Here is a 14316-nt window from a genome sequence, read left to right as displayed (position 1 = left end):
CTGTTCCAGCAATTAAGCTGACTTGCTGTTGTTGCTTCTTAGCTTCCTCAAGCTTCTTTTCATAGTAAGCAACATCTTTCAGCTTCTTAGTCTTACACTCAGATGCATAATGACCTTTTTGCTTGCACTTGTAACACACCACCTCAGCCTTTCCTTTATCCTTAGATCTTACTTCTTCTTTAGATCTATCATCCATCCTCCTTCTATCACTCCTCTGGTACCTCTGACCTCGTCCTCTCAACCTCTGCTCAAATGTTTTAGTGAGCAGTGCTATTGCATCAGCAAAAGCTGAAAAATCTGATGATGAATCAGAAGTTTCAAAACTCAGGCTGTTTGATGGTTGTGGATCATCGGAAGTTGTTTGTCTTTGTGAGTTTGAGATAAGAGCTAAAGATCCCCCTCTTTGAATGGTTTCTTCAAATATTTCTTCCTCTCTGGGGATCAAGATGCTATATAAGTCATGAAGACTCATGTTTCCTAGTTCTAAGGTTGAGGACAAAGTCATTGTGAGACTTCTCCATTCTCTAGGCAAAGCATCAAGAAATTTTATGTTTCTTTCATCATTTGATTTAGTTATTCCAAATTTCTTTAGCTCGTTTAAAAGTTTTGTGAACCTTTGATATGTGTCATTTAACTTTTCATTAGGTAAACTTTTAAACCTTTCACAGGATGAGACGTTGTTTGTTCTCTTGTTTCTTTTCATCCTTTCTCCTCCTTCACAAAGATTTTCCAACTGATCCAATATTTCCTTGGCTGATGCACAAGCATCAACTTGTGAAAATATGTCATTGGGGACGGCCATTATTAAGAGTGATTTGCTCTTTCATCCCCTGCTACCAGTTCCTTGTCTTTCACACTCCAAAGTATTTCACTTTTGGGAGCTCGGGAGGCAGGGATAGCAGGTAGTTGGTCATTTGCTGGAATTGCAGGTATTTCAGTCATTGGTATATGTGTACCCCTTTCAATGGATCTAAACAGAGCTCGGTCATGACCATTAAGGAAATTGACCATCCTGATTTTCCATTGGGGCAATCCTCCCTGACCAGACTCGGAGGTTTGGACATAGAACCAATATTGAAAGCATTATTCCAGGTTTGAAAGCTGGCTATATTTAGAAAAAAGAAGAAGAGCGATTGATCGTTTGAAAATAATTTATTCAATCTGCTCTGATACCAATTGTTGGACCCAGTTTGGCCTTAACAACTTCTTTTTACGTAATATGGCAAGTGATTTCAGTATATGTGAAAAAGATGTGCGGAAATGGAAATCAGACTTTCAAGAAACAATACCTACAGAATTATCAAGTTTATATCACTTTGAAACAAATTAGTTTAACAAGGTGATTGTAAGATTATTATCTAATACAAATGAATCTTGATTTCTGTGGGTGAGAAGAGCAGTGGAGTTTGAGTGTTTGTATATGAAAGCTAAGCTTCAAACTCAAGTATCTTCTGCCTCTCGAGCCTTCTATTTATAGACGGCTGTGGACATGAATAAACAATTGTTTATTCATGCAATAAGTCCTACGTAAAGTAGCAATTTGAATATTCATTGAATCCATCATTCAAGTTGCATTTGTAATCATGAAAACCAATAATATCATGCTTCGGTCATGGGTGGCAGGATAGAGTTGTGATTTTTAGACAAGTGGGGCTTTCATCAGAATTTCTGATAAACCACTTCATCAGAAATTCTGGTGAACAAATCATCAGAAAGTTTGATGATCAGAATTGTCAGAAACTGATGATATTTCATCAGATCCATCAAAAATGACCTTCTCTGATAATCCAAATCAACTCTTGATCAACTTGTGATTCTTTGTAGTAGATACTTTGCATTTCAGTTGTCCTATCTGTTTTTCTTCATCTTGCTGTGATCTTCAAGACTGTTATCTTCTTCAGAGATCCAGTTGATTGAGATTTTCTTCAATACTTACAAATAAAGTTTCCTAACAGAAATGGTCCAAAATACCTTTATATAATTAAAAATAAAATAAAAACAATTAAAATGGGTCTGTCGCGGGCCGCGACAGACTACCTTTGATCCTACACGGGCCGCGAGCGCTTGGACACCAGGCCTCCTCCGGAGCTGCCAGGTGTCCTCATCCGTGTTGAACCTATAAGAATGATCGGGCCAAGCTACGCCGTAGACCCCCTATGTCGCGGGCCGCGTAAGCCCTTTGTGTGGCCTTCGCGGGGTGCGACAAACTCGAAATCATGCCCTATATAAGGTGGCCATCGGCCTTCAGTCCCAACTCGCTAAAATAACGAAGTTCTGCCTCGTTGTAAGTATCATAACCCCCGGTTACGTATTAGATACGCTCCCCGATTGATCTAGGGTTCCGTAACGGCTGTCAAGGTTCTGCCCGACGTAGTCGTTGGGATTCTGTCTCGGGGACGGTATTACTAATGTAAATATTGGGTTATTATACTAACGCGTGTGCATTGTGTAATTAATAGATAATCACCAGAAATCACAAAGGAAAACCCTAAGATAGCAATGTGAGTAATCTCCTTTTTGTAAACCTTTTTGCAAGCTGTTTTTACAAAAACCTCAAATGATTTACATTATATTAAATAGTGATTGAGTATTTGTATTCTACAATTATCGTCGGTATGTTGGGATTTTGTATACAAATTTGTTACTACATTGTGAGTAGTAACATGACCATAAGTCGGGTTGACAGTACCGTGGGTGGTAATTAAAGTAGAAAATAAACAAATGTAATTGCGCGATCGCCCTCAATGCTGTAAACGGTTTTACCTCTCTTGATTAAACTGGGATTCACTCACCAGTATTCCCCACTGACAAAATGTTTTTAAACGCGTTTCAGGTAACAAAATGTGAAAGCCAATTAGAAGCCAGCTGGACAGCACTGAAGGCTTGGAAAAGTGGCTATAAAGGTTACCCAAATAATGAGATGTTTTTATTTAAATAAAATAGGATTTATCCCTATAAAAATGTGTGTACTGTAAACTTGGGAATTTCCCACGTATTTAATATTATAAAAAGTGTGGTATTTTACTCTGATAAAATATTTCCTAACTACGGTCCTGATGTAATTTCCGCTGCCAAATTGATAAATATCGATACCACTGAAACTGGCTGCGGCCGCCTGTTCCTGGGAAAATAGGGGACAGGGGTTGCGACAGACGGTGGTATCAGAGCTAAGCCACTGATTCAACTACAGAAGTGTTCTGCTGACACCCAAAATATTATTCAATATGTTAGGAAATAATTTACATGGATATGTGCATATTTTATTGTTGTGTATTTTTTGACTATTTGTTAGTTTACAGTATGAGCGACCAAGGACCTTCAGAAACTTACCGTTAGTTGTCCAGCTCACCTAGGGACAAAAGCACCTCTTCACAGCCTACCATCTCAGGGTATTCGGCTGAAACAGAAGATGGGATTTTTGTGCTCAAAGCACAATCTGAAGAGCCATTCCCTCCTAAGAAGAGAGGATGGTTCAGCAGAGGAGCCCATGAACGTAGAAAAAGAATTAGAAAACTTCAGCAACAGCGTGCCCTAGTAGCCGCTAATAGAGAAACAAATGCTTACACTCAGGATATGCTCAATAGGAGTCTAGCAAATTTTCATATCTTAGGAACTACATCTACAGACCCTAATCTGGAACAACTCATAGCACCCCAACCATTACCACTATGTAACACCACATAAAAACGTGTCCAATTATACATAGACACGTGTCCCAAACTCCGATTATGCGAAATATTGAGTTTAAGGGACTAAAGTTGACAACAAGTGAAAATATGCAAACGAAAGGACTAAAGGTGTCAATATGCCAAACTTGGGCCTCTGAATGACCACACGTGAAAGAAATATTCTTAAATGGGTGATTGATTGGGTATGCGAAGCCGTTTGTGAAAATAATCGGAAGATTATAAATTACATGGGTTAAAAGTGTCAATATGTCAATTCTGACCTCTGAGTGGCCTTTTAACAAAACCAAGGCTTCGTAATATTCAAATATACTCCCGAGAATGTGTGATAAAAATTTCACGTGATTCCGAGATCGTTAAGCATGTTTTCCAAACTTTGGGCTAAAAGCGTCAACTTGATGAAACTTGCATTTACAAAGGAATTTAACGAACCCGAGTCTAACGAAGTTTGTTTATACCTACTTGGGCTCCAAGAAATTAACTACAAGGGCCTTGGTTGACAAAAATGGAGTTAAAAAGGATTATAAACGAGCAGGGACTGAAATTGCCAGCTTTTAAAACTTGTTGGGCTGGTAACATGGGTGGTCGCGTAGCGCGACCATGGGACCATTTGTCGTCGCGCTACGCGACGGTCTTCAGTTAACAGCAAAGGTTTGCCAGGTGCGGGTTTGGCCTGTTACACCGCCTTACTTCGTTTATAACGACCTAGGGAGCTATAAGTCGGTTCAATTGAGTAGCTAGGACACCTGGGGTGATCCCAGGGCCTCCTAAAACACCTGGAAGCAATCAAGATCCATAGAAATCCCTATACAAGAGCACCTCCCCTTGTGTTCTTGACTCACACTTGCAACATTTCATTGTGGGACTTAATCTGGAGCTTCCAGCAGTAAGGAGAAGACTTTCAAGTGTAGAAAAGATTGCTAGGACCATTAGTAAGCCTCTAATTACTTGTTTAGTTATTTAATTTAGCTTAATTGCTTAAAAGTCAAACTTAGTGCTTAATCAGTTTGACTTTCGTTTTATTTACATGTGGCTTAACCACTGATCAAATTGAAAGTGGTTATGAAACCACATTAGTATAAGTGATTAACCCCTAAAAGGGTGTCTCCTAATTATCTCGTTTGACTGGTTAATTGTCGGGTCAAAGTAGTTTGACAAAAAGTCAAACTGGACAGAAATGACAAAAATGATTCTAATTAATAAATCAGAGGTTCTAAATTATATTATAACATTCTAATGACTTGGTAATGATTATATAAACATGTTTTATCAGTCCTAATCCGACAATTAATCATCTAAGGGCAGATTATAACCGAAAGTCGCAAAAGCTTGACTTTTGCTATGACTTCCAGTTCTGACCCATTCAAGCTTATTTCTTCCATGTTTTAAGCTTCCATTAGGAGCATACTACATTGTAGTATAACTCTCTGAAGTTATATTGCATGGTGCCTAATCGTTTGTCATTTATGCTCTTGATCGTAATTATGCTCATTAATGCCTAAAACGCCCTTTTTGCATAAAATCGAGATTTTTAGCAATGTGAATAAACTAAAACCTTTGCTACTGATATTTAGGCATGTCCCGAAAATTTGACATCAGTTTGGGGTCTAGAATGGGAGTTATGCTCAATAGCATAATTAAGGGACTTCTTAGTAATTAAAAAGCGTAATTAGCATAAGGCCCATCTAAACCCGATTTTTATTACCAAACTTTTTACCTACTGATGTTAAATAATATTTTGGGATTTTTAAAGATTTTTATTTATTTTTAAGCTGAACTTAACATAGGATTATAGTCTAGTTTTGGTAATTACCAATTTTACCCTTTTCATGCATAAAATGAGTTTTACATAACTTTTTGAAACCAAACTTTTTTCTACTGATCCTAAATGATAAATGTATTATTTTGAACCCTATAAACTGACCAAAATATCAGATTTCCTATCTTTACCATATTAGCCCTTTAAATCGCATATTTAGCGTTTTTAGCACCTAGTATGGGTCAAAACTATATCTATCATATAAAACTCATAACCTACTGATGTTTTAAACTAATTTACGTAATATTACAGTAAGCTAATGTTTTAAACTCAGAAACTTATTTTAAACCCCTAAAAGCCTATGTAAAATTACCAAAATGCCCCTACGGTGCATAATTGGTTATAAAAGGTATATTTTCCATATATTAAGTATCCTACTGATATAACTCAATAAAATACATGTTTTTATTAATCTAATCAGACCTGGAACTCAGTTTTATAAATAAATTCTTTTATAAGCATCAAAATTACCAAAATGCCCTTTTGGGACTTATTTTGGTTTAAATTGCTTTTTGGGCATAAATGTTGATATACTACTGATATATTGACATATTATGAGCATAATAATGATTAAGACCTGTTTATAGTTTGTCCGGTTACCCGTTACGCATTTACGCGTTCGGATCGGTTTACGTGACTAGTTTACGTAAAATAGCCGAAACGGGCTTAACCTAGTTATTAAAACCTCATTTTCCAGAATGTATTTAGTTTACCCATATTATACAAGTATCCAAGCTTGTCGGGTCTAAATCACATTCTATCCCGGTCTCCGTTTAATCTACCGGTTAGGTCCGTAAGGTTTCTTTCTAGCTAGTTGGTCTAAGTCTCCGACTTAAGTAAAGACCCATTAGCATCCTAATAGATAATTAAACCTTCTATACAGATTTATAGCTTCCGGTAAAAAGTATCTTTCAAGAATCTTAGGAATTTACTGCTACATCAGGTAAATACTTTTAACTTATTTTCCCTATACGGGCTTGGGATACGGTATATTAATACCGCTTGGTCGGGTATGGGATTATTATGTCGGATTGTGATTTAATAAATCCGCATAACTCGTTTTAATCTGTATTGTTTGATAACATAAACATTTGGGGGTTAACGACTGTGTCCTGGATATCCTTGGCTCATTTAAGTTATTAATGGCCACGACCCATGCACGGGGTGCAGGCATGCACCCGACAGATGCAAATGCTAAATATTATTTTACCCACAAGTTGGGGATAACTCCTTTGTGGGTTCTATAAGTGGTGAGTCAGTTAATCATGTCCGGCTTACAAACCGGCCCCACATGTATGACAAGCATGTAAAACTGTATACAAGATTTTAATAAGATTGTCCCAAGTTATAAAAGATTTGTGCCTTGTGCATCTAAACCAATTTTCTTAAATGTTTTCAAAACGAGTCAGTTAAATTGTATTTACCAGTGTATACTGACGTATTTTCCTAAAGATTGATTTGACAGGTACTTATCGAAATAGGCTGGAGCTATAGGGTGTTGTAGAGGATCTTGCAAATCCCATAGATACCCTGAGTCTGTAGTTTTTGTTTCTTTGTACTTTATGATCCGCCTGTGGATCTTATTACATTCCAGTCTGTATTTTCTTGTATTCGAACATCGACAGACAGTATGGTTTGTAATAGTTTATTTACCCAGCCTTCCGCTGTGCTATATTATTGTGTGTGTTGACAATGATGATATCAACTACGTCACGATACTCCCCACCGGGCCCACCGGTAATACGTGGAATATTGGGGTGTGACAGGTTGGTATCAGAGCCAACATTGAGCGAATTAAACACTAACCTTTTGTGTTTAATCTCAATGACACAATAAGCACATTCCTTAGACTCTCGAGTCTATGCAAATGACCTAGGATGCATCTTTATCTTTCTTTTATTTACTTTTATGTTTTGTTTTATTTTGTTCTCTTGTTCAATAGGAAGTTATCTATCATGCCTCCAAGACTAAGAGGACGTGGCAAGGGTCCCATGCGTGGAGGACCGTCATCTGCAGGACCATCTCACAGACGTACTCCATCGGCGTCTTTTTCCACTTCCGACTCCCGCGATATGTGGGGTCAACCTTTCGAGCCGGCAAGACACTCAGTCTCGCTTAGCTCTTCGCCATCTTTTCATCCGTCTTTCGGACCATTTGCTCCAAATGAGCCCGAACACTCTCACCATTCGGACCAATCTCACCACTCGCATAACTCTTTGCAATCTCATTCATTTCATCATTCCGAATCCCCCTACTCTCCAAGACAATTCAACCCAGCCGACTATGTGAACGACTTCCTTGGCTACAACCCGCTGGGCCCTGAGGACCATTTCTCTCAAGAAATGGAGATGGATGACGACCCCGACCCGGAGATGCAAACAGGAACCCCGGGCCACCCTATCAGCATATCTAGTGGGTCACCATTTCAGGGATCTCCTTATCGTGGACCCGACTCCTTCCAAGAGAGGATGGCTACCTATGACTGGTTCTTTACTCCATCTTATCATAGCTCTCCGGCTCAACCACCTTTAGATGATCCTCAACTTCAAGCTGTCTCACCACCACCACTTCCGGTAGAGGAGCCACCGCAGCAGCCACCACAACCACCTCCCGAGCCTCCGAGGCGAAGGAGGAACGCTCGCATGTCCTTTAGAGGAGAACCCCGTTTTAGTTCTCCTCGAGGGTCGAGTTCCTATCCCCCTATTCCTGAGGACCCTCAAATGGGTGGGCCCTCGAATGCGGCACCGGAGGCTGATCCTCCGCAAGCTTCTTATGCACCACCTATGCCGCCTGTGGGATTTGATAACCCAATTCCGGCATACCCAGGTTCTTCCGGGTATAATCCTTATGGAGACCCGTCGGGATATCCATTGGGCTACGGAACCCATGACCCATATCTTACGGCTGCGCAGTATCACCACCTTTATCCTTCTTCTTACCCCCCTGTGCCTCCAACTGACTACCCTATTCCGGGTTATCAGTATCCTCCGTATCAGCCACCTCCTTCCCAGCAACTACAGTAGCAGCAACAAAACCAGGAAATCTTGGAGAGGTTGGACAGGGTTGAGCAGAAGACCAAGAAGAACAAGGAGAGGCACATTAGCTTCATGAAGGGTCTTGCCAACCTTATCAAGGGGAAGAAGAAATAGAGGGTTGTTTTTGTTTCTTGTTTATTGTAATAATGTCCCTGCGTGGACATTTGTTTGATTTCTGTATCAAGTCCCTGTGTGGACTTATTTTCATTCCTGTTTACCCCTGCGTGGGTAGTTTGTCTTTCTTAAGTCCCGTTTAGGGCAATTGTATTCGTTTCTTTTCGTAATGAAGTTTAGCTTTGGTTTTAATTGTGTATTTTATTACACCATGTTATTTCCTTTCAATTTATAATTGATCTGCCAAAGAAATTCTTAGAGGTATAACCTAGCCAAAGTATTAATTGGCTATGATGGTACAACCTTTTTAAGAAAATAAATCTCTGTTAACATCTGAAAACATGTTAATACTCCTAGCTGTGCGGTACGAGAAACCACACAAACTTCCAAAAAGGTACTTGGACCCTTCCAAGTCATATAAAGCCAAAATGATCAATATGAATCCTGGCTAGAAAATATCAGTGTGATGAATACACCAAGACATCCATTTGAGATGCATGCTTTAATCAAAGGTGTAAAATGACAATGAATGTATGATTCATAAACTTCTTGTCAAAAAGGCGATGAACTTGGTTCAGACCTTAAAAGATCACTGATATTTGAGATCATTAATTAGAATCTCAACTCGTTTTTGTGACAAGCTTTTAAGCCATTTTAAATGTCCTTTGAAACGAGTTTAAGGATAAATAAAATGCCTTCTATGACATGGACAGTTGTGAAAATTTCTATCTTTTCCCTGTCTAGTAATATGTAGAAACGCATTATGTAAACATTCAGTTATATTATAAAATGGTCTAAATGGTTTAATAATACCATGACCAATGAATCATCAATGTGATGAACTTATATGTAATTTAAATTACTATTATTGTTTATATTATAGCATCCTGAAATGGCTGGCTCCGACGAAGTAAACAGTCATCCAGCACAGGGCAATACCAGAATTAACATTACTGGTGCAGAATTACAAGCTATGATCACCGCTGCGGTCTCTCAAGCGGTTGATGCTAAATTTAAGGAGCCGAGCATCGTTCGGTCACAAACTCACTCGAAAGCTCATTCTAAATCTCACACTCATAAGAAGAGTGAGTCAGTACATTCGTCTAACCAGGGTAGTATACCCAAAAGACAGATAGATCTTGAGCCGACCCCTAGGTACGCCAAGGGTTGTACCTACAAATATTTTGTTTCCTGTAAACCGAGGGATTTTACGGGAGAAAAAGGGGCGATAGATTGCATGAAATGGATCGATGAGATGGAGACGGTGATAGACATTAGCGGCTGCGCTAAGGAAGATGTAGTTATGTTCGCCTCCCAATCTTTTAAGGGTGATGCCCTTACGTGGTGGAAAGCACTCGTGCAGTCCACCGGGAAAGTCCATTTGTATAACCTTTCTTGGGAGAAGTTTGTCGACTTAGTTAAGGACACTTATTGTCCTCAACACAAAGTAGAGCGTGTGGAGACTGATTTTCTCACCCTCGTGATGAAGGATCTAGATTGTAGATCCTATGTAACTAGTTTCAACTCCATGTCTAGACTGGTACCGTATTTAGTCACACCTGAGCCCAAGCGCATTGCGCGTTTTATTGGTGGTTTGGCTCCTGAAATTAAAGGAAATGTGAAGGCTTCTAAGCCAACCACCTATAGATCTGTTGTGGATCTGTCATTATCCCTCACTTTGGATGTGGTGAGGAGTAGGGCAAAGAAAAATTCTGAAGAGGGGAAGAGGAAGAGAGAGGATGATCAGTCCTCTCAGCCGAATAAGAAAGGAAAAGGGAACTCTGGTTCTAAGAAAGGGCAAACTGATAACAAGCCCAGGTGCAAGAATTGCCATAAGAGGCATTTTGGCAAGTGTAACCAGGAATCACAGGCCAAACCATGTGGGATATGCAAGAAGAAAGGGCACAAGTCTGTTGAGTGCCGAAACATCAAGGATGCAACCTGTTATGGTTGTAACGAAAAGGGGCATATCAAGACCAATTGCCCCAAGAATACGAAGAAGCCTGAAGAGGCTAAGAAGAACAATGCCCGAGTGTTCCAGATGCAGGCAAGGGAAGCGGTGACTGATGATAACGTCATAACAGGTACCTTCCTCATCAATAATATCTATGCTAGAGTCTTATTTGATTCCGGTGCTGATAAGTCCTTTGTAGATCATAAGTTTTGTAAGCTTTTGAATTTGCCCATTAAGACTCTAGACATAAGATATGAGGTAGAACTTGCTGATGGTACCTTAGAATCTGCTTCAACTCTCCTTGATGGATGTTCAATATCCATTAGGGACCATTCTATTCCGCTATCCCTCCTGCCAATGAAATTGGCTGGTTTTGATATAGTTTTAGGCATGGATTGGTTATCGCATAACCAAGCCCAAATCGCCTGTGATAAAAAGCTTATCATTATCAAAACCCCCTCCGGTGAATCAGTCACTATCCAGGGAGACACACAGTACGGGTTGCCCAGTAATGTGTCTATTCTTAAAGTATCCCAGTGCTTGAAGGGTGGATGTGTCATTTACATGGCACAAGTGACTGTTAATGAACCAAAGCCGAAGATCGAAGATATTCCAATCATTTCAGAATATCCAGATGTCTTTCCTGACGAGTTGCCTGGATTACCTCCTGAGAGGCAAGTAGAATTCAGGATCGACATTCTCCCCGGATCTGCGCCTATTGCACGAGCTCCGTATCGCCTAGCGCCTACCGAAATGAAAGAGCTCAGAACTCAACTGGATGAATTATTGGAAAAAGGTTTCATACAACCCAGCTCTTCGCCTTGGGGAGCTCCAATTTTGTTTGTAAAGAAAAAGGACGGATCAATGCGTTTATGCATTGATTACCGGGAACTAAACAAGGTAACGATCAAGAATCGTTATCCTTTACCCAGGATCGATGACTTGTTCGATCAACTCCAAGGAGCGAGTTACTTCTCAAAAATAGATTTGAGGTCTGGGTATCATCAACTTAAGGTTCGAACCGAAGATGTTCTGAAGACGGCATTCAGAACAAGATATGGACACTTCGAATTCTTATTGATGCCTTTTGGGCTCACTAATGCGCCTGCAGCATTCATGGACCTCATGAATAGAGTCTGCAAACCATATCTAGATAAGTTTGTCATTGTCTTTATAGATGACATACTTATCTACTCGCGTAGCCAAGAGGAGCACGAAAAGCACCTTCGATGTATTTTAGAACTGCTTCGACAGGAGAAGTTATATGCCAAATTCTCTAAGTGTGAATTTTGGCTTCGCAAGGTCCAGTTTCTTGGACATGTGGTCAGTGAACACGGTATTCAAGTGGATCCTGCCAAAGTAGAGGCTGTAATGAATTGGGAAGCACCTAAGACACCTACAGAAATTCGCAGCTTTCTGGGTTTAGCAGGATATTATAGGAGATTCATTGAGAACTTCTCAAGAATAGCTGCACCATTGACTTCCTTGACCCGTAAGAAGGAAAAATTTATCTGGGGTCCCAAGCAGCAGGAATCCTTCGAGACTTTAAAGCAAAGATTAAGCAACGCTCCGGTTTTGTCACTACCAGAAGGAATTGAAGACTTTGTTGTTTACTGCGATGCTTCACACACCGGCATGGGGTGTGTACTTATGCAACGAGGCAATGTGATTGCCTATGCATCGCGACAGCTAAAGGTGCATGAAAAGAACTACACCACTCATGATTTGGAATTGGGTGCTGTGGTATTCGCACTAAAGCTGTGGAGACATTACTTGTATGGAACAAAATGTGTAATCTACTCGGACCACAAAAGTCTCCAACATCTGTTTAATCAAAAAGAACTCAATATGAGACAACGTCGTTGGATGGAAACGTTAAATGATTATGATTGCGAGATTCGCTACCATCCCGGTAAGGCGAATGTGGTCGCAGATGCTTTAAGCCGAAAGGAAAGAATTAAGCCAATTAGGATCAATGCAAAGAGCATTGAGTTGAAGAATAATTTGAACGAAAGACTGTTGGCTGCACAAAAAGATGCCATGTTGGAAGATAATCTTTTAAATGAAAAGTTAGGTGTAACTGCTGAACAGTTGACACCTGGAAAAGACGGAATTCTTAGGATGAATGGCAGAATTTGGGTTCCTATTCAAGGAGGACTACGGGATGTAATCCTTCAGGAAGCCCACAATTCTAAGTATTCGGTTCACCCGGGAGGTGACAAGATGTATCAAGATTTAAAGGCCAATTATTGGTGGATAGGTTTAAAGAAATCTATTGCCGCCCATGTAGCTAAGTGCCTGACATGTGCTCAGATTAAAGCCGAACATCAGAAGCCATCAGGACTTCTACAACAGCCAGAACTTCCCACTTGGAAATGGGAAATGGTAACCATGGACTTTATAACCAAGTTACCCAAAACAAAGCACGGAAATGACACTATATGGGTTATTGTTGATAGACTGACAAAGTCAGCTCATTTCCTGCCCATTAAGGAGACTCATAGCTCCGATAAGTTAGCCCAGTTATATGTCGATAAGATTGTAGCTCTTCATGGAGTACCGGTGGCAATTATCTCTGATAGAGATACTAGATACACCTCTCACTTTTGGAGAAGTTTTCAACAATCATTGGGCTCACGTCTGAATTTTAGTACTGCTTACCATCCTCAGACCGATGGTCAAAGTGAGCGTACTATTCAGACCTTAGAAGACATGCTTCGTGCATGTGTTATGGATTTGGGTGGTAGTTGGGACGACCACCTGCCTTTGATTGAGTTCTCCTATAACAATAGTTATCATACCAGCATTCAGGCTGCGCCTTTTGAGGCACTGTATGGTAGAAGATGCAGAACACCTGTCTGTTGGGCCGAAGTGGGAGAAGCTCAGATATCAGGACCTGATATAGTCCTTGAGACAATGGAAAAGATTATTCAAATTCGAGATCACCTAAAAGCGGCCAGGGATAGGCAGAAAAGCTATGCTAATTTGAGACGAAAGCCTCTAAAGTTTGAAGTAGGCGATAAAGTGTTATTGAAAGTGTCACCTTGGAAAGGTGTAATGCGTTTTGGTAAAAAGGGGAAGTTGAGCCCCAGATATATCGGACCATTCGAGATCCTCGAATGTGTTGGCAGTGTAGCATATAGGCTAAGACTGCCAGAGGAGCTAAGTGGAATTCATGATGTGTTCCACGTTTGTAATCTCAAGAAATGTTTAGCTGATGAATCTCTAGCAATGTCTCATAAAGACGTGCAAGTTGATAAAAGCTTGAGATTCATTGAGAAGCCTATAGCAATTGAAGATCGGCAAGTCAAGAAGCTCCGAAGAAAGTATGTACCGATAGTAAAAGTTAAATGGGACGCTCGTAGAGGTCCCGAATATACGTGGGAAGTTGAGTCCACTATGAAACAGAAGTACCCTCACTTGTTCCAGTAAATCTCGGGGTCGAGATTTCTTTTAAGGGGGTGAGGATGTAACACCACGTAAAAACGTGTCCAATTATACATAGACACGTGTCCCAAACTCCGATTATGCGAAAGATTGAGTTTAAGGGACTAAAGTTGACAACAAGTGAAAATATGCAAACGAAAGGACTAAAGGTGTCAATATGCCAAACTTGGGCCTCTGAATGACCACACGTGAAAGAAATATTCTTAAATGGGTGATTGATTGGGTATGCGAAGCCGTTTGTGAAAATAATCGGAAGATTAT

The 14316-nt window shown here is 40.1% G+C and overlaps 1 protein-coding gene across 1 annotated transcript; it reads left to right on the top strand.

Annotated features, from left to right (window-relative positions):
* Positions 1-7460: 7460 nt before the first annotated feature.
* Positions 7461-8528, top strand: LOC110870466 (extensin-like). Its single transcript, XM_022119646.1, has one exon. It carries the CDS (start codon positions 7461-7463, stop codon positions 8526-8528), a length of 1068 nt encoding a protein of 355 aa, XP_021975338.1.
* The last annotated feature ends 5788 nt before the right edge of the window (positions 8529-14316 follow it).

Source organism: Helianthus annuus, chromosome 8, assembly GCF_002127325.2.
Source record: "Helianthus annuus cultivar XRQ/B chromosome 8, HanXRQr2.0-SUNRISE, whole genome shotgun sequence".
In the NCBI taxonomy this organism is placed as follows: Eukaryota; Viridiplantae; Streptophyta; class Magnoliopsida; order Asterales; family Asteraceae; genus Helianthus; species Helianthus annuus.
The sequence above is the reverse complement of the archived record's forward strand: the minus strand, read 5'-3'. Positions and strand labels throughout refer to the sequence as shown.